Source organism: Hemicordylus capensis, chromosome 2 (genome assembly GCF_027244095.1).
Source record: "Hemicordylus capensis ecotype Gifberg chromosome 2, rHemCap1.1.pri, whole genome shotgun sequence".
Classification (NCBI taxonomy): Eukaryota; Metazoa; Chordata; class Lepidosauria; order Squamata; family Cordylidae; genus Hemicordylus; species Hemicordylus capensis.
The window spans coordinates 355229860-355251065 of record NC_069658.1 but is presented as its reverse complement, the minus strand read 5'-3'; the positions used below and the strand labels follow the sequence as shown (position 1 = coordinate 355251065).

Genomic DNA, 21206 nt, shown 5'->3' with positions numbered 1-21206 from the left:
AATTGCAGTGAGAGAGACACAGGGACACCTCAGCGGCATAGTTTGTGATAGGAACATAGGAAGCTGCCATATACTGAGTCAGGCCATAGGTCCATCTAGCTCATTATTGTCTACGCAGACTGGCAGTGGCTTCTTCAAGGTTGCAGGCAGGAATCCCTCTCAGCCCTTTCTTGGAGATGCCAGGGAGGGAACTTGGAACCTTCTGCTCCTCCCAGAGCAGCTCCATTTCCTAAGGGGAATATCTTACAGTGCTCAAACATTAAGTCTGATGTGTGATGATGTCATTCACACTGATTCAATATGATGGAACCATAAACATTTGAGGCGCAAGTGAGTGAACTTGTGAATCACCTAACCGATTTGAACCAAATTTGCTAAAGATGTAGGGACACACAGGGACACCTCAATGGTGCTGTTTGTAATGACATCCACCCCAATCCAAGATGGCGCATACATGAACATTTGAGGCTCAAGAGCTCTAACTTGTGGACTTCATTTTGCACCAAATTTAGTCCAGTTTTAGAAACAGTAAAAGGAAAGTAGGCTGATTAATTCTTACTAGAACAACTTGTCTTGTTTACTTTTACTGTTGCGAGCCGCATGAGCAGTATTCTAGAGGGGCAGGGCATAAATATTTTAAATAAATAATCATAGTCCCATTTTAGAGTAAGGGGAAATGGAGGCCCAGGCAGATTACTCTGCATAGGATTACATATGAGCACCCTTTTGGGCCTGCCACTTCAGTAGGAAAAGCAGACTAACAGCATGATCTGAAGGATTTTTTACACAGATGGTACTGCATCTAATTTCAGCCTTAAAAGTTAAACAAAAACAAACAGTTCAGTTATGGTTGATAGACTTACTATCAAGATGACAAATATTTTGGCAAATAATACACATATCAAAGTTGTTTTGTGGCTGAAAATCACTGGAACTGGGGCTTTAAAGAGAGAGAGGACTGGAGAGAACTGACAGAATGGGTGTAAGACTTATTTCTTTTACCTTTTGGCCAGCAATAAAAATAAATTAGCAAGCAGTTTGGGGGAATGAAAAGAAAAAAACACACACAAACAAAAATGGTTACAGAGATGAGATATGGGTGAGCAATAGCAGACAATCAAGGGCAAATGTACTTGCAAATGAGGGGAAACTGTTGACAACATCAGAGATACCTGCGTGCCCTCCAAAATTTTACACATGAGAGCAAGCACATCCCTGTGTGTCTGTCTCTGTATGTGTCAGATACAGATCTGGGGAAAGGAGAGAGACAGCCTAATAAGGAAGGAGAAGTTAGCATCTACAGTGGAGTGCCTTTCGCTGGAAACCAACCTGTTCCCTCCTTATGGTCCTACAATGGAGGCCTGTGCCTCTGAGAATGTGCAGTGTGCATTTCACTCAATATTAATACTCAACTGCAGCTTGCCCCAGAGCTAAGCCCACAGTTCTTTCACTCTATTTTTTTTTTTTAAATCTGTTCCTGGTTTCCCGCACAGTCTTTCTGCAAAACTTACAAAATATAATCTTGTTGATTTGTTTGGCAAACCTTCTGTTTTTCTTTCTATCTTCAGTCAAATTTTTCTGTTTATTCTTTCAAGTAGCAACATAGTGTACAAATATCTGTAGTGAATATAAAAAATAAAGCAGATGGCAGAAATGTCTAAAGAGCCCTATTAAATTATTGATTCTAAAAGCAGATCTAGATATCTTCTGTAAAAAGAAAGTAAAGGCTTGATGTAAATTAGCAAGCCTAGTTTCCTTCAAGTCTTGTAAATAATCTCACTGTGCGAATGTGCTTTTGCCTTAGCTTTTAGAGGGAGATGTCTTCTAGGAAACGTAGTGCAAAAGGGATGTAAATTTTCATGGCATAGCACTATTTCAGCATTTTCATGGCATTCCTAATTCTTTTCTTGCTACTGGTTTTGAGAGTTGGGATAGACATCCTGTTGAGTTTGTTCACAGGTATCTAATGTAACTCTTGCAGTTGGGTGTGTCAAGAGCTAGTTATTTATAGTTCTGCTGGATATAATTTGTCATTCATAGACAGATATTGGCAGGCAGGTCTCATGTTGCATCATGTCTAGTTCATGGGCGCTGAATGTGATGAACATTTTGTGCTTTTGCTTATGAATCCAAGTGGGGAAGGATGGAAACAGCTAAAAGCCCTCACACCACTGAGGAGATGTTTTTCTCTTAAGGAGATATTTTGAAAGATACTGGCACTGAAAGCTTGAATGCTTGCATACTGCTGTTGGAGATGAACTTCCAGTGCCTCAACTTTTTGCACCAATTATCCGAATGACCACTAGGGGCATTGGGAGTAGAGACAGTGAGTCAGGGTCTCCCTATCTGTCCCTACTCTACCGTATGACTCCTGAACTGACTCTGCAGCACTTCCTGTGCTGAGTCACAATCCTCCCTTTCCTCCTAGAGAGCAGATGGAAATCTCTCTCTCTCTCTCTCTCTACCTATCCATTATGTAGTCCTTTAGATTAGATATAGGTCTTTCCTATCTAAGTGTATTTAACCAATACATATTTAGTGTTTAGTCATTCAAGGATCTCCATGTGTTTTCTCTAAAGAGCTGCAATATCCAAACCATCCTCTGCTACCTACTCTGTAACTGGAGTAGGTGCTCATTCTTTAGTGCTCTGCTGTTTTACCTATTGTGGGTAAAAATCAACAACCTCTAACAACTGCTTCTGAGCATGTCACATGATTACACTGGTTTATTTGGTATGCCAAGAGATTTCAATATTACCAGAGCCTTAAGGGGATAGTGACATTCAGAAATGTTTGGGTACTGAGAGTAAGTAGAACGAAATATAACCATATGGCAAGGTACAGGATTGGAATGCCTTTGAGCCTGCCAAAAAGGAGGACTCACATTTCCTAGTATGTGTTGTGTTTTGCTCAATTCAGATAGAAAAACTTGTAGAGAACTGCAGAAGCTTGTACAATGGGAGGTAGCAGGGAGGACATAATGTTGTGTTTAATGAATTAGACCATTCACCCCTTCTTGCTCAATGTTGTCTGCATGGCATGGCCATGTATTACATCCTAGGGCCTAAGGCTTGACAGAAGGGGCTTTGCAAGTCATGTACTGATTTACACTAGCCTGTTAATAGCTTGCTGTCAGGTGAGGGGGTAGGCTGGCTGTCCTGCAAAATCTCATATTCTTTATAAATTTTCTAGTGCTGTATTGGCCCCGCTTTCTGCGAGTGTTGCTGCAGATTAAGCATATTGGTGGACTTTCATCTCCTGATGGGGGCATCAGGAGATGAAAGTCCACCAATATGCTTAATCTGTTCAGTCTCAGATAATGTGAAAACTTAAATTATTATTATATTAATTAAAAATGCGTAGGCTTTGAGAGATATTTAGAAAGTATCTGATTTTAAACAGCTGTTTGAACATATGTTTACATATGTACATAAGAAGTTGCTTTATCAAGTTGGAAGCCAGACCATTGATTCATCTAGTTCAGTGTTGTCTGTGCTGACTGGCAGTGGCTCCCCAGGGTTTCAGGTAGCAGTCTTTCTCAGCCCTAACTGGAGATACTGAGGACTGAACTTGGGTCTTTCTTCGTGGAAAGCAGATGCTCTCGCACTGAACTAAATTCCATTGAAATTAATGAGATTTGTTAGTCATAATTAACCTATCACATGTATTTCAATGATATTTGCTCATTACTAACTTAGTCTGGATCCTGCCTCAAGTATGGTGTGACCAAGAAAGAGATCTCGAAGTCGAGATCTTGTTAGCATGACTAACAAGTAGAGTCAGGGAAGCTATAAAAGGGAAGAAGGCTTGCTTCAGATAATGCAAGTTCTGCCCAAATGAAGAGAACAAAAAAGAACATAAACTCTGGCAAAAGAAATACAAGGAGTCAATAAGGGATGCAAAAAGAGTTTGAGGAGCATATAGCTAGAAGTGTCAAGGAGTAAAAGCTTCTTTAAATATATCAGCAGTAGAAAACCTGCAAGGGAGGTGTTTGAGCCCTTAGATGGTGGTGTGAAAGGGATAATTAAGGAGTGTAAGGAGATTGCAGAGAAGCTGAAGGAGTTCTTTGCATCGGTCTTCACAGTGGAGAATACAGACCACATACCATCTCCAGAGCTGAGCTTCTCGGGCTCAGAGGTTAAAGAACTGGGCCAATTCGAAGTGATATGGGAAGGTGTTCTAAACTGTCTTAAAAAACTAAAAGTGAACAAATGGCCAGGGCCAGATGGAATCCACCCAAAAGTTCTGAAGGAACTCAAATGTGAAATTGCTGATCTCTTAGCAAAATATGTAACTTCTCCCTATGATCAGGCTTGGTACCAGAGGACTGGAAAGTAGCTAATGTAACTCCATTTTCAAGAAGGAATCCAGGGGGGATCTGGGAAATTACAGGCTGGTTAGCTTAATTTCTCTGCCAGGCAAATTGATGGAAAGCATACTTAAGACAAAATTTTTACACACACAGAAGATTCCACATGCCTTCTTCCTTCTGTTTGTTAGGGCCTATCAATCTATGCAAAGTCAGGCTATGATACATGTGAAAACATCAAGATTACTAATTGTCATAAGCTTTTGTCCTTGCACATACCATTTGGGGCCAACATGTTCACAGTTTAGGACTATTTTATTTATCTTTTGAACTTCTTCATAATTGGTTTTAAAATATAAAATCCTACTCCTCTTGAAGCCTGTTTTTTTCTCTGTTGTGCCTTTGGTTAAGACAAGGGATGAGCCTGAATAATATTGGCGCCTCTTTGAGGTGCCAAAATGATTCGGCTCCTTGTAGCCAAAACGTTTTTGTGCGGGGCGTGGGGTTCCTTTTAAAAGGAGGTGGACAGGTTCTACCTACTCCTCCTGGAAGCCTCTACCACTCTGCCCTTGCCCGCCCTATCGTGGCACTGTTCTCAGAAAAGCATCCCCGTGAAAGCAGCAGCCTGTGCCATGCTCCTTTAAACCACCCCGCCAACGGGATGCTTTCCCCCAGCATCCCTTGTGTGGTGTCGGCATGCAAATGGCGTCAATGCATGTGCCAGTGCCTCATGAGGGATGCTGGGGGAAGCATGCCTTCAGTATGGCGTGGCAGTTTAAAGCAGACAGTGGCACAGGCTGCCACTTTGACGGGGATGCTTTTCGGAGAACAGCACCGCAATGGGGTGGTGTGGGGTGGTGGAGGCTTCCAGGAGGGGTAGGTAGGACCTGCCCGCCACCTCTTAAAGGAACCTCTCACTGCCCTTGGGATGGTGCTGAAATAATTTGGTGCACATCCCTAGTTAAGACTGCTTGAACCTCTTGCTATTCACTGTGTGTACTGTATATGAAATAGAGTAGTTTAGAAACTTTATGCTCTCACAGCTAAAGCTTGAGAATCTGTGAGAAGAACTCACAAGTGACAAACTTTTAAAACCTGTTTCAGCCAACAAAAATCTATAGATTGATTTAGCAATACAATCTGATTGTTGAATTGATCCATGATCTAAGAAATGCATTGATTTCATCCACATAGTAGCTATGCAAAGCCATCTTTTTTGATGCAGTTTCTTTGGATCTTAAAATGCTGTGATAGTTGCATATAGGTTTAAAAGAAATTTCTTTTTTAAGCCTAACTGGCAACACTTTTGAGAACAAATGTCTAGCATTGATGCTTTAGTAAGCACATTGACAGTAATCAGGAGTCCAAATATGAAACTATCTTAAGAGTCAGTCAAACAGTCTCTCTCGCTCGCTCTCTGCCTGTGCTCCTCGTAAACTGCATGCTTAGCATAAAAATGGAATGTATTCATAGACTTGGTGGCTGGTATCATCTACTTCTTTGCTTAGATACTTCCCTGAGCTTACAGAGAATCCTTTTAGACTCTTCCGTTAGATTTATGGCTTATATTTAGAGTAGTAGGTCAAATAAAGCAGGGTACTGCTATGTCAGATTTCAGTAAGCCCATTCTATAAAGGGAAATCTTCCAAGTTCTTAACCTACAGAGGTCAAGTCTTGTTCTGTGAAGAAGAGTAGGCGTGTTGAGAGGCTTATTGTTTGGAGATGTTTACTGAAATATGTATTTAGAGTAGAAATGTCATTTTTAGGGAACCTAGAAACAGCAAAGCTGAGAGCATGCTACGGAGGATGGACACCAAGGAGACTGTGTTGGGGACAGAAAGAAAGAAAAATGAGGTAGATCAAAAGTAGATGGCAATTTTTGAATATGGGGATGTGTGTTCATAGGCTGGATGGTGGGAGGTAATTTGAATGAGAGAGCCAGTAAAAAGAAAAAAATAGAATTTTATAATGTTTTAATCATGACTGAAAAATACTTCTGATTGTATTCTCAGTTGGCCTATTTTAATTATGTAGCATGATCTAAAAGTAGGAGCTTGTTTAAAGAATGCAGTGTGGATCTAAATGTCTAATTGCCTAAGTTTTGTCAGTGACATAGATGCAAGGCAAGTTTCTATGGCCATTACTTTTAAGGCAACCCTCTGGAGAGCATTTATAGAAAAGGGGGTTGTTTAAGACATTTTGCATGTTGTCAAGGGAAAAACAGAACTTAGACTATCTTCCCTCTATGCTTTTATGTAATCAAATTGTTTTTATTCATAGCAACATGAACCGTGAAGACCGGAATGCGCTGCGTATTAAAGAAAGAGAGAGACGTAATCAAGAAATTCAACAGGGTGAAGAAGCCTTTCCACCTAACTCTCCTCTCTTTGCTGAACCTTATAAAGTTGTAAGTGCATGAGGTTTTTTTAAAAAATGCAGCTTTATTGCACTCCAAATTTAGATGGTTTAATCTTTATTCTTCCATTTAACTTTAATGGTGTGTATTTAAATGAAAATATTAGTTTAGTTTATATAGCAATTCAAAGTCTTTATATCTACAACAATCTTATGATGTAGGCCAGTGGCTGACATCTAGACTGTGTGCAGAAAAATGTTGCATCTTGAAAATATGTCTTTGAAGGTCCTACAACTCAGAGACATATTTTAGAAGGCATAGTGGGCTGCATAGGAAAGAAGAATTTGGCAAAAATAATTTCTCCCCTGTTGCATTAATGCAGCATTATTCTGCACATGCAGCATTAGTCTGGATATCAGCAAGTGTTTATAAGGCACTTGAGAGAATAAGACTTTGTGTTCTAGAGGTGAGTCAGAGGTGGGGTTCTTATGATTTTGAGTGTGTTTGAAGTACTTGGTGCTGAAAGGCAGATTTAGGGGAGGGGGGGTTTCTGTCTTGCACTTAAAGGTTTGGGTTTTATGATATCAGAAGTCTTTTTTAAAAAGGAAAAAAAACCAGATGAAGTGGTATGTCACTATCCATATTATCTGCACATGAAATTGGTGAAATGCTAAGCAGTCTTAATGTGAAATACTTCGTGAAGCCCAGAACGTCTTCCTCGCTGTACAGCAGCTGAAAGCCTGGCTGTTGTCAGGACTAGCTTCCTTGCTTCCTCTTGGTCAGCAAAGTGCATGCTTTCTTCCTGCTCTGAAGCAATCAGTTTTCAATCAGTTTTCTCTAGACACGGTTAAATTTCTAGGCAACGTGGTGCTCTGGCTCCTGGGGTTTGTTGAGCTCTGTGCTAATCTGCATTGTAATACAATTACATAACATCTATTTGTAGTAGTCCATGAGTAAATTTGAAACCAGACTGTTAAGCACTCAGGAAGACCGGGTTGCAGAAACTTGAGCTTTTGTCTTTAATTCTGCTAAAGTTCTGTTTTGATAAAGCTACAAATGTTTTCATATATGTCTCTCTTTCTTGTAACATAGTGATCGAAAGTCAGTTTTTTGACGGTTGTGTAGTTCTAAGCCATTTAACTTGTTCAATTAAAATTTGCACATTTTGCGTCCACTGACTTTGGAAGTTAACTTGGGTGAATCTGTTTTATATCACCCTCACCCCCAATTACTTGTTGGTTTCTCAGTGGGCTTCAACATACGGTATTTGGACCAGGAATCAAAGCGGATTTGGATTAGCTTTTCTACAAGGCAGCCTTGCAGTTAGCTACTCATTCTCAACATAAAACAGTAATTTGTGGAAGGTCATTTATGGTGTTAATTGTTATAAGGCCTGTGACATAAGTAAAGATCTCCCCCCTCTATTTTGTGGGCTAGTGGATTTCACATCATTATCTTGTTTGACTTTCTAGTAGCCACCAATTCCTGTAATCTAGTCTATAGTAGTGCGCCCTCTGTCAGCTCAAAGGTGCATGGGGGAGCGAAAGGTGAAAGGTGCACATCTTTACCATTTCTCACTAGGATCCTTTTTTTTTTCCAGATATGAGTGAGGAGGTACATCTATGACAGGAGGTAGTTCTCTTATATTGTCATAAAAAAAGAATCCAAATACTATATACTAAAGTTTTAATATCATCATAGTAATAAAACTGGATGGTTAAAAATTATCCAGACTACGTTGTATATAATACATCCAAATCAATACATCTGTTTACTCTCATAAAATTTCATTAAAATATGCCCTATGTATCCAGCTGAAAAGACTCCAGTAGTTCATGTCCAAAATATCTTGTCCTAAAAAAGTGGGAGAAGTATTGACCGATGTTCCAAATGTTGTGTTGTGGTTGAGAGATAGTGTCCATCCAATACTGATTTTCCCAATTTCTAATAAATCTTGCCAAATTTGTTTTGATTAGAGTGTCTTCACCAGTGACAATCTTTTATATATCATATTGTAATGTAGCCATGTATAGTATTTACTGCAATGTGTTGTATGTGGGGCTGCCTTTTGAAAACAGTCCAGAAACTGCAGCTGGTACAAAATAGGGCTGCAAGATTATTAACTGGACGTTTTGATCATATTATGCCAGTGCTTTGTCAGCTGCACTGGCTCCCAGTCCATTTCCTGGCTGGTCAAATTGCTGGTTTTAATGTTTAAAGCCCTAAATGGCTTGGGACCAGGTTACCTGAGAGAGCACCTTGCTCCATATGTCCCTACCCAAACGATAAGATCTTCTTCTGAGGCCCTTCTCAGGGTGCCCTCGCCTAATGAGGCTACAAGAGAGTGGGCCTTGTCAGTTGTTGCACCCTGTTTATAGAACAGCCTCCCCAGTGAGGTTCGCCTGGCTTCATCACTTTGTTCTTTTAGATGCCAGGTAAAGATCTCTGTTTACTCAGGTCTTTTAAATTCTGTCTCTCAGATTTGCTCTGATTTTTAAATAACTTTAAAATGAGTGTTTAAGCTGTTTTGTACTGTATTTTGTATCTTTTCGCCTTTTTTGTATGTTATGATTTAATGTGTGATGTGTATTAATTGTATGTTTTAATCCTCTGTTGTGAGCCACCCAGAGAACAACTTGTTATGGGGCAGCTAACAAATAAAGTTTATTATTATTTAACAAAGACTAACTTGGTAAAGAGGCACCTTTTAACATGATAATTCTCTTGTAACTGTTGCTGGTGTCTATCTTAGATTGTGAGCCCTTTGGGGACGTCTTATTAATTTGTTATTTCTCTTTGTAAACCGCCATGAGCCATTTTTGGAAGGGCGGTATAGAAATCGAATGAATGAATATAAAACTAAACTAATTGTACAAATTATACAAAATAGTGTGTCTTAGCAGCTGGTACCACAAATAAAATGTTTATATGAATTCCCATACCAACACTTAAAGTAAGCTGAATTGGGTTAACTGAATTAGCTGTATATCGAAAATGGAACTAGCCAAAATATACATAATTAACCTTAATATAAACAAATGTCTCAACTAGTTTCTCCTTTCAGCTTTCTTTACTGATTGGATTCTAATGGCTTAAATATATTCTGCCTGTCCTTTGCCATAAAGGGATAGAAAACATCTGGTGACACAATTGAATTAACTAGTACAGTTCAGTTCCCATGTTAGGATTGGAGACTACCTGTAGAAGTAAAAACTTTATCATTTTTCATCTATTTTATTAGATTATATAGATGTTTTGATTTGGATTTATTATATACAACCTAATCTGGATAAATTTTAACGATCCATTTTTATTACAATGATATTAAAACACTAATATTTGGATTCTTTTTTGATGTCATGATATTGTTGAATCCACACAGGGTTTTGTTTTCTGCTCTCCTATCTTGTCTCCTTTGTTAAAAGACCTCTTCAGATGTTTTGAAATGCTATCCTCATGTTTGTCATAATGCAGTTTGCAGAAGTGTTCTATAGACATGGGTCTGAACAATGTAGGTAGTGCTAGAAAGTTGATTCCCCCCCGCCCTCCTAAGGGGGACAAACCTTAATTCCAGCTTAAAATAACTGGAAAAGGCAATTTGTGAAAACTGTTTTTGGCTATGCAACCTCCAGAATATATTTTTTAAAAAGATGAATGGGAATTCAGAAGCTGGAAGCAGGCAAGTACTCTTGCTTTCCCCCCAACTTTTCAAAGTCTTCCCGCCCTACCCCACCCCACCCCAGGAAAGTAAACTTTCTGAGCCACAGGTAAAATTACAGGCATGATAGAGCTATAATACAGTGGGCTGAAAGATTAAGCAAGAGCAACAAGAGTACACCCCAGGCTACCTAAAGCATCTAAATTAGTGGATATTGTGAACATAAAGCAAATCTTTGAAGAGCTTCTTCAAAGAATAAACTGTTGTCCCAGGATGGATTGATGTAAATAAAAGAATCATTATTTAAATCATTTATTTAAATCCAATTCCCCTTTGATACTACCTCACATGTTTCCTAAACAGTGATGCAAATCACACAAACATAATAGTACTTAAAGAAAACATTTTTTTTTCCTATTTGCAGTTATACAGCGGTCTCCTAAATTGCCTTAGCTGTCTTGAAAACTTTTTCGTCTACTTTCCTTAGGGAAAGTAAGCTTATGAAATCACCTAGCTCTTTGTCAGTGTCCCTAATAACCTTAAGATACCTGGACCGATTTTGGACTAAATTGGTCCAGCTGTAGAGATGCTTAGGGAAACTGCAACGGCATAGTTTGTGAAAATGTCATCCAGCCCAGTTCAAGATGGTGGATGTGTGAATGTTTGAGATGCAAGTGGGCTAAGCTTGTGAACTGCCTAACCAATTTGGACCAAATTTGGTACAGTTGTAGGGATGCATGGGGCACCTCAATGGCATAGTTGGTGATGATGTCATCCACCCCAGCTCAAGATGGCAGATGCATGGACATTTGAAGCGGAAGTGGGCTAACTTGTGAAGATGGTAATTATCAGTTAAGATTATAATAAAAGGAAAGTAGGCAGATTAGTTCTAACCAGATCTTCTTGTTTGCACTAACTCCTAACAGGCACGTCATCACAACACTAAAAGCTGTCCTTAAAACTTGTAAAACTAGATCTCATCTTCCCCACTTGCACTGTTATTTTCTCTCAACAAGCAGTTTCTAATTATGAAGTTTCTTTCTTGCAACTAGGTCCTACATTTCTTTGTTGCTCCGCTTATTTGACATGCAACAAATCACCTTGGGATATGTTTTATGAAAGGTGATATATAAATCAAACAATAAAATAAACAAAATGTTTTTCTTTTTCTCCCAGGGAAAGAATCCTTTTAAAACATTCCCAGATAGGGTCTCTCTTATGACCAGAAACTGTGTTGGTTTCTTCTGTGGCAAAATGTGGGGAAATATAGGAAGTTGTGTATTGAATAATGCTTTTTTCTTACTACTTTATACTCCACCGTTCCTTGTATCCCTGTCTTAATTAACTTCCCTGGCTTGGTCCAGGCCCACCACAAACAGTCCTATTATCCAGCCTATGTCTTTGCATATGTAAGTTTAGTCTTGTTGAAATAGAAAGTAAAAACCCAGAAATGTTCAGAAGCAAGAACTGTTAGTTATTGGGCAGTGCCAGGTAAACTAGAGTTGTTTTCATAGGATGAAACGGAAATGAATGCCCCTGTTCTCTAGTTAATTCAATTGGGCATGTGCAGAATGTTTTGACAGAGAAAGGAAGATTTGATTTTGTAGGCTTCTTTTCTCGATGATAGCTGTGATGAGCGTGCATGTCTACCCTTGAGACTAACTTGTCCTTCACTCGCTGCTCTGGTCTGCTCTGCAATCTGCATTGCAACATATACGCAGTCAAAATGTGGCTGAAATTGTTCTAGTGGAACTTCTAGCCATTCTTGCTGCTAAGTAAAGCTGATAACATAAGGTCATTTTTGGACTGTGTTTGTGCTGGGAGGGACAGATTCCCTTTTCCTGTATGCTTCTGCAGTTTTTCAAGGCAAGGTTGCAAAATGCATGACAAATTGCAATGTAAGACTTGTGTGCAGTGCAGCTTGTTCTGGCCTCAGGGAACAATGGGGAACATGGTTCCCACTAAGGCGTGTGCGCACACCAAATCCCAGCCCCCCCACGCAGAAGATTGTGGTGGGCATGCAGTCCCTGCTGCGCCCGCCACCCTGTTCCCCCTGCCGCGGCCAGGAAGATTGCCAAGCTTTCCCCAGTTGGGTTGCCACCACCTCCACCCCGCCGGCCAGGCCTCTTTCTCTTCGAGCTCCAGCTGCAAATCTCGCAAGATCTGTAGCCAGATGAGGTCAGGCGGCAGGTGGTGGCGGTGGCTCCCTGTCCAGCAGCACAAATGGAAAATGGAGTTTGGGGCCTGGGTGTGTGTGGTGGTGATGGGGGGACGGGAGGTGGCAGCTGCTCCCCCTGTGGAGGGGGGAGTAAAAAAAATGCAAAAAAGAAAAGTCATTGTATGTAAGAGTGAGTGTACATGGATGGAGTGTCTGTAAGTGTGTCAGACTCCAGACACCAGCATAACCATGGTTTTTTACCAATTTTCAAACCAGAATCATAGAAGCGGTGCAAACCAGCCCAGGGATGCCGCGGCTCTACTCCAGTGGTGCTTCTTGCTGGCCACCTTTCTGAGAACCACCCCTCCCTGTCATCTATGCAGTTGCCCGGCAACAGGGATGCTGCAACACCACATTACAGCCTTGCCATCTTCTCACTGGGCATTCCCTATTCCAATTCTGTCCCTTGCTTCCCCCACCTGGCAAACAGGAGGGAAAGGGGACGGGATTACAGTACAGGCAACAAGTGCTTTGCTCCCCGAGAAATAAGTGACAGTGCTGTATGTTCACAAGCACTCCAGGTGGCAACATAATCAGGGCACCCCATCACAGTGCTGGGAGGAGAACATCTGGCATGGTCCCATTATTGGAGCAGCCAAGCTCTCCCCCCCTCCCCGGACAGAAAGGTTGGGGAAGGGGCCCCCTGCCCCTGCTGGGTTATCAGTCCCTAGGCTTACTCCTGAGAAGTATAGTCTGTGAGGAGGGGGTGCTCTTGTTGCATCCGTTAACCCTTCTTGTCTGTGAGCACTAATTTAAAATTTACTTGGTGATATGTGAGTGCTTGTCACCCAGTATCCCATGGACCACTCTCTCATTTATTTATTTTATTTTATTTATTAAATTTATACCCCGCCCAAACTTATGTCTCTGGGCGGCTAACAACAATTAAAACACATATAAAGGTTAAAACAATACAATAATTTAAAAAGCATACAATTAACAAACGGTATTTATTAATTAAAAACCTGAGAAGGCTTGGGTTAAAAAAAAAAAAAAAGCGTTTTCAAATTGTTTTAAAAAATAGCCAGAGATGGGGAGGATTGTAACTCAGCAGGGAGCGCATTCCACAATCTTGGGGCGGCAGCCGAGAAGGCCCGTCTCTGTGTGACCACCAAATGAGTTCGCGGTAACTGGAGACGGACCTCCTCAGATGACCTCAATGGGCGGTGGGATTCGCAGCAAAGAAGATGCTCTCTTAAATACCCAGGACCTAAGCCGTTTAGGGCTTTATAAGTTATAACTAGCACTTTGTATTTTGCCTGGAAACCTATCGGCAGCCAGTGTAACACCATCAGGAAAGGAATAATATGGTCTCTCCAAGATGACTCAGAGACCAACCTGGCTGCTGTATTCTGAACCAGCTGAAGTTTCCGGACTATGTACAAAGGCAGCCCCACGTAGAGCGCATTACAAAAGTCAAGTCTGGAGGTTACCAACAAACATACCACTGTTTTGAGGTCATTGATCTCGAGAAATGGGCGCAGCTGGCGTATCAGCCAAAGCTGATAGAAAGCAGCTCTGGCCACTGCCTTAGCCTGAGAAACTGAGGAGAGGTGTGGAACCGGGAGTACTCCCAGTCTGCGAATGTGTTCCTTTTGGGGAAGTGTGACCCCATCCAGAACAGGTAGATCAAAATCGTCTCTGGAGTTCTGATCTCACACAATAAGTACCTCCTTATTCATGAGGAGTGCAAGCCCACCAGGTGCTCGAGATCCAGCTAGGAAGCTCTATGGAGGAAAGTCACGGGGACAGGTACCTTGGTAAGTGCTGTCCTGGTGAGTGCTGCCGAGTAGCTGTTGGAGTGTGCTCTCTGCCAGTCCATGTGGACATGTACACTATTGTTTGAAGCCCTGAAGGGTGACGTTGCTGTCCTGGTGCAGCAGGAAACTGGGACTTCCCACTCCCATGAATCCCTGCACCGGCAGATCTGCATACAGCACGATGCCGGACCAGACACAGAGATTTCGAATGGATGTAAGGGTCCATCCCAGAACCCGGTGTCTTCCCCAATCAGTACAAATGCTTTGGGGCAGTGTGTGCGTGCTACAGGCTGGGTGTAAAGGGCAGCCCCAAACATTTGGGGGATTCTGGAGCAGCCTAGTTCTATTTTTTTTCACTGAAAGGTTAGGGAAGGTGGGGCCGGGCCTAAGCCTTTCACCTTTGTGGGTTTGTGCTCCCTAGGCTTACTCATGAGCAAGCCTGGTTGGTATTGCTCTAGTCTTAGGAAAGTGTACACTGCTGTGAAGATAGTCACCTGACCCGGGGCGCACGGCTCAGTCACGAGAGTGAAAGGCCATAGTGAAACGCCCTTACAGCTCCAAGAACAACCGTCAGAGTGGAGGGGAAAGAAATGGCAAGCAAATTCAGTCATTATGCCTGATGGCAAAACATTCTTTTCTCTCACGAATCATTCCCTGATGGGAGTGACAGGCCATTGGGGCTCTATATCAAGGCAGGTTGCTGTGTGGAGGGGTACTCTGGAGACTCCTTTCCTTTTCTTGATGACTGCTGCTCAGTAGCTATTGGAGCCTGCCCCCTGCCAGTCTCTCTGCCCATATGGACATGTGCACCATTGCCAGCATCCTGAAATGGCAGCCCCACTGTCCCGGGGTCACTGGAAAACACAGGCTCCCCTCTTCCCTAATTTTGTGCACTGTCAGATCTGCATACAGCACAACGCCAGTCCAGGCCCTTGAATTCTGAATAGGTCTAAAGGTGGGTCCCAGTGTCTCCCCCCTCCGCGCACACAGCCAAGCTATGGCACACGGAACGTATAGATCTCCTTTGGGCGTGTGCAAGTCTTCTCAGAAAATGGGGGTGGGGAATTTGTGGAGAATATGTTGTATCTTTCACCATTGGGAGTTGGGGGGGGGCCCACTGGGTGGGGCGGGCAGGTTCAATTCATGAGCTTGCAGTCCATGGGTTGACAAGTGCTTTCACAGCTGCATTGGTCTCCCCAGAAGACTGGCCCTCGTGAGAGAGCAGAATGTTCGTTTGGTCTGGATGTACTTCTTTGGTGGGGTGACGCCTCGCAACATTTTATATATTTATTCAATTTCTGTATCGTCCTTCCAAAATGACTCAGGGCGGTTTACATTAAAACAAACAATTAAAATCAATTAACAGTTTGAAACAGAGATTATAAAACACCATAAAAAATAACAATTAAAACATTCAAAACAGTTAAAAACCAGGTTATAACATTAAAACCATTTATAACAACTTAAAAACCCTGGAAGGCCAGGCCAACAGGGTTTTGAGGGCTCTCCTGAAGACTAAAAAGAATTCAAATTACGGATTTCTGCAGGGAGTGCGTTCCACAGCCCAGGAGAAGCTACACAGAAGGCCCGCCTCTGAGTCGCCACCAGATACATTGGTGGTAGCTGGAGACGGACCTCCTCAGATGACCTTAATGTGCGATGAGGATCATGGAGAAGAAAGTACTCCAAGATAAGCTGGGTTAACCTAGGTTATGGTGGGACAGACCCCCAAGCATCCTTTGCTCTCTCGCATCTACATTTCCTCCTAGGAAGTCCCAGTGTCCATGTCTCTCCCCCCCCCACACACACACACATTGTGCTTGTGCAGGAAAATCATGGTTCAGGACTCTTGTGGGGGGGCACTGGTGCCATCGCTGCCAGAAGAAGTGCTGCCATGGCAGGGCTTTTAAAAGGATTTAAATGCCAATTCCCTGCTGCAGGAGGCGTGCTCAGAAAATTTACGATCACACTTTGCACACTCCCTTTGAGATTGTGGCGAATCACAGCTGCTCCGTTGCTGTGCCGATAATTTGCCCACAGTCTGGCCATAGAGCTTCCTGGAATTGGCCTTGGTGACCAAACAGCAGGGAGGGGCTACTCTCTCCTGCAACTGGAGTTTGGTTGGTCACGGTTAAACAGATTTCTGCAATGCAACTTATAATTCCAAGTTGAAACTGCAGGTTCACTAACCTCTGGTTTGGGGTTACATATGAATCAGGCCTAAGTATAGGTGTAGCATGTTTGTGGTGAGGCTTAATTTTAACCATGTTTTCTTTAATGAGGAATTTAGTGTTTTATCTACATATTTTAAAGAGAATATGATTTAAATAGGTGTGTGTGTGTGTGTGTGTGATACACACACACACACACACACACACACCTGTTTTGTCCATGCATTTGAGGAAAAGATGCAACTTTTCGAAGTTGTTGGATTCCTGTTCTTTGAGCAGCACTTCCCCAGTGCTTTCATATAATTTTACTACTAGAGTTTCACTCTTTTAAGGCTGGGTTTGTCTATTAATGCAACAAGTGTGGACCATATATCTTACAGGTTGAGAAACATACCAGAGCAGCACATTGTCACTTGGCCTCTTATTCCAGTGACAATATGCATAAAATTTGTGTTTGTGTGTCTCTCCGTGTGTTTAATAAATTATTCTTAGTTGTACTTTACTGGGATGATAAACAGAACTGTATGTTGTTGTGTTCCTTGAACTATACTAGATGCATCTATTACATATAATTTTAAAAAATCTGTTATTAATAAGAGATGTTTCGTTATCAGGTTTCTAATCTATTACATTTATATTGCAAAACTGTAATGAAAGTGTCTTTCTGAGCATCCTAAAGGAAAAAAGGAGCTTTTTCAGGAGTACGTTTGCTTTCAGTTTAGTAAACAGTACTACTCATGGCTGGAAGGAATACTATCTTCAGCACTGTTTTCGTTAAATTGTGGGGCATGGAATATTTAGGGGTTCACCGAGTTTGGCTGGTCTTGATAGTCGGAATTGTCAAGTGTAGTGAGAGGACTTATACAGCATCCCTTCTGCCCCGGCTTTGGAACCATCAGTTAGCCGCTGTGAGGCCTTGAATGAATTTTATGTGGTCAAAATCTCTCTTATTTGAGCCGACGTGGATACCACTGATGGTACAGTCTTTTGTGAGGACATCCAGTAACTCCTCTTGTGTGGTTATTGGATCAGTTTCAGTTTGTGACTCCTGAGGACGTGAACAAGTTGCTTGGAGCAGTGCATCTTACCACTTGTTAACTTGACTTTTGCCCAACATGGCTTGTATTGTCCAGTAATGAGATTATTGGAGAGGGTCTGGTTGAAATAATAAATGCTTCTCTGAGGGAAAGTAGGATGCCTCCTTGTCTTAAGGAGGCAATTATTAGACCTGAAGCCTACATTAGATCCCTTGGAATTAAGCAAATTATACGCCCATCTCCAATGTCCCATGGTTGGCCAAGGTGATTGAGAGGTGGTGGCCTCAGCTCCAGGCAGACTTGGATGAAACAGATTATCTAGACCCATTTCAAACTGGCTTTCGGACAGATTATGGAGTAGAGACTACTTTGGTCAGCCTGATGGATGATCTCCAATTAGGAATTGGCAGAGGGAGTGTGACTTTGTTGATCTTTTTGGATCTCTTGTTGGCTTTTGATACCATTGAACATGGTATCCTTCAGGACTATCTGAGAGGGATGAGCGTAGGAGGCACTATTTTACAGTGGTTCCGCACATACCTCTCGGGCAAATTCCAGAGGGTGTTGCTTTGAGACTGTTCTACAAAGCAAGAGCTTTTATATGGTGTTTCTCAGGGCTCCATTTTGTGTCCAATACTTTTTAACATCTAAGTGAAATTGTCAGAAGAGATCATCCAGGATTTGGTGCAGGATGTTATCAGTCACCCAAATCTATTTCTCCATGTCAGCTTCATCAGGTAATAGTACAACTTCCCTAAATGCCTGTGTGGAGGCGGTAATGGCTGGATGGTGGATACCAAACTCAGGCTGAATCCAAGCAAGACAGAGGAGCTCGCTGTAGTGAGCCACAGTTCAGGAGATGGGATAGATCTACCTGTTCTAGATGGGGTTATGCTCCCCCAGAAGGAACAGGTCCACAGTTTAGGAGTACTTCTAGACCCAGTTCTCTCTGATATCTCAGGTAGAGGCGGTGGCCAGAAGTGCTTTTTATCAGTTTTGACTGATATGCCAGTTACACCCTTCCTGGAACAGAATGATCTTAAGACAGTGGTGCACATGCTGGTTACTTCCAGGCTTGACTACTGCAGTGCACTGTGGGGCTGCCTTTGAACGTGTTCCAGAAAATGAAATTGGAGCAGAATGCTGCTGCCATGTTGGTCTCCAGGTTGTCCCAAAGAAACCATATCATTCCTGTTTTGAAAGAACTACACTGACTGCCAATAGGTTTCTGAGCAAAATTCAAAGTGCTGGTTATTACCTATAAAGTCCTTAACAGCTTGGGCCCAAGGTAACCCTGCCACCTATTGAGATCTTTGGGGAGGTTGGTCCAAAGGTGCTACCGGCTCTTCTGGTGACAACTCAAAGGCGAGCCTTCTCTGTAGTTGCCCCAGAGGGCTGTGAAACACAGTTCCAGCTGAGATTAGAGCTGCTCCATCCCTGATGGCTTTTAGGAAACAACTGAAGACATATTTCTTCAGCCAAGCTTTTTAGTTGAAGTTTTAGGTGATGTTTTTAGTTTTAGTTTGAAATTTTCTATTTTTGTTTGTTTTTGTTGCAAACCACCTAGAGACGTTGGTAGTAGGCGGCATATAAATATGTTAAATAAATAAATTTAAATTAAAAAGTCATGCCCGCATTTCTGATAGCTAGGGCTCTGCCCCTCACCTTCAGTACAATCCTATGTACATCTGTTCTGAAGTAAGTCCCACTGTGTTCATTGGGGCTTTGCTCCCAAATAGCTGCAATCCTGTGCATGCTTATGGGAGTCAGTCCCATAAAACTCGGGATTTGCTTCTGAGTGTACACACACACACACACACACACATTACACAAGATCCCCTTCCCGTAATTTCTGTGCCCTGTGACACTGGACAAGTTGAAACCACTGAGCACATCCTCCTGCACTGCCTATTTTATTGTGACATGTGCAGCACCCTCATTCTCCCTCTACGTATAAGTTTGCCAGGCCACACTAGTCAGTTCTATGTCTCCCTACTCACACAGTGCTGTCAAGTTCTTTGCAGCAGTGTACAACATTCTCCAGGATCTGATCTCTAGCAAGAATTAATTGGGCCTGACACAGCTCATACCTGAACTGCCTGTTATCCAGTTGCACAATTCTCATTTTATCATATTTTCATCAAATTTTAATTCTAATCTTAACTATTTTATAGCTTCTTATAGATTTTAGCTCTATGCTCAAAATCTAACTACTTAGGCCCTACACATTTATTTTATAATCTAATATTTTAGCAATAGCAATAGCACTTACATTTATATACCGCTTTATAGCCGGAGCTCTCTAAGCGGTTTACAATGATTTAGCATATTGTCCCCAACATTCTGGGTACTCATTTTACCGACCTCGGAAGGATGGGAGGCTGAGTCAACCTTGAGCCCCTGGTCAGGATCGAACTTGTAACCTTCTGGTTACAGGGCGGCAGTTTTACCACTGCGCCACCAGGGGCTCTTACACAATTAATTTTAATTAATTGTGTAACACACCCTAGTTTTTAATCCAACATAAGATTTTACAGTTACTGTCTCCACAGGCATAGACTTGTTAACACCTCTGTTATGTTTTATCTTATGCTGGTCACAGACCAGAATAAAGAGTTTGATTGATTGATTCACACACACACACACACACACACACACACGGTCCCTGACCTCACACTCCAGCTTTGTGTGAAGGCAGGGCCTCTGCAGTTGCAGTGGGCATCTGAGTACCTTGGAAGCCCAACTGGAGCGACTGGAAGTTGGAGTGGGGATAGGGAATACAAACTTGGCTTGGCACAAGGTAGCTGAGGCATTGAAAGCATGTCTGCTGCCAAAAGGCTGGGATTGTCTGGATAACGGAGGCAGACGTTGGAGTGCTTCCAGCTTCAGCAATTTCCTCTGCAACTAAAGAGAAAGTTTAAGGCACGTTCTGATGATGGGTGGTAGAGGTACTCTTTGAGGTGCTTCTGACACTCACCACCCAAAGGGTCAGTCTGGGACCATCTAGGAGCTGGAGGGGTACATGGGGATTTTCTTCTTAGTTATGTGGAGTGTTGGAATGCTCTGAAGCTCAGTGTCACTGAAGGGGATGTCTGTGCCCTCCCAGCTCCAAGCTAGAAAAGAGGATGTGGCACTGCTTATCACCCTAACTGTGGTAGGTGAAAATCATGGAAGGCTGGTAATTCATGAGCAACAAAATGATTTTAAATAACATATGTGCACTCTTATAGAAAATCCAGATAGAAAAAAGTACTATTGACACTAGTTTCAGCTGGCCATATTGTCAACCTAATTTGTCACTTACTCTTACTGTTAAAAAGGTAACCGATTGATTGATTGATTGAATGCCGTCAAGTTGGTGTCAACTCTTAGTGACTACATAGATTCTCTCCAGCTGATCTGTCTTCAACTTGACCTTTAAGCTCTCTCTGTGGTGCATTCATTGCTGTTGTAATAGAGTCCATCCGCCTTGCTGTTGCTCATCTTCTTCTTCTGTGTGTACAGTCTGGAAAGGAAAGCTGTTATAATCTTTTCATAAACAAAACCGATGCATGAAGGAGGGAGCTGCTTCATTCCTGTTGCAGATCGTAGTCCCAGGTCTGATAACCTTTGTTGTTGGCCATATCAATTAATCAGTGAATACATGTTTTCTGGATGGGCATTTTAATGGTGAAATCATTAATTAGCCCCTCATGGA

At 42.1% G+C, this 21206-nt stretch overlaps 1 protein-coding gene across 5 annotated transcripts in view; it reads left to right on the top strand.

The window, feature by feature from the left end:
• AFF4 (ALF transcription elongation factor 4) overlaps positions 1 to 21206 on the top strand; it is a 95931-nt gene that overhangs the window by 32191 nt on the left and 42534 nt on the right. For 2 of the 5 annotated variants that reach the window (XR_008314916.1, XM_053289567.1), the window contains exons 2-3: positions 6076 to 6163; positions 6590 to 6716. The exons of 1 other annotated variant lie outside the window; for it this stretch is intronic. Coding sequence is in view for 3 of the 4 variants with exons in the window: in XM_053289567.1 (XP_053145542.1) it covers positions 6159 to 6163; positions 6590 to 6716 (132 nt within the window). In the remaining variant the exon portion in view is untranslated. Of the gene's footprint in view, positions 1 to 6075; positions 6164 to 6589; positions 6717 to 11095; positions 11165 to 21206 lie in introns of those variants that run through there. 2 more of the 5 variants (XM_053289568.1, XM_053289570.1) reach the window with 2 other exon arrangements.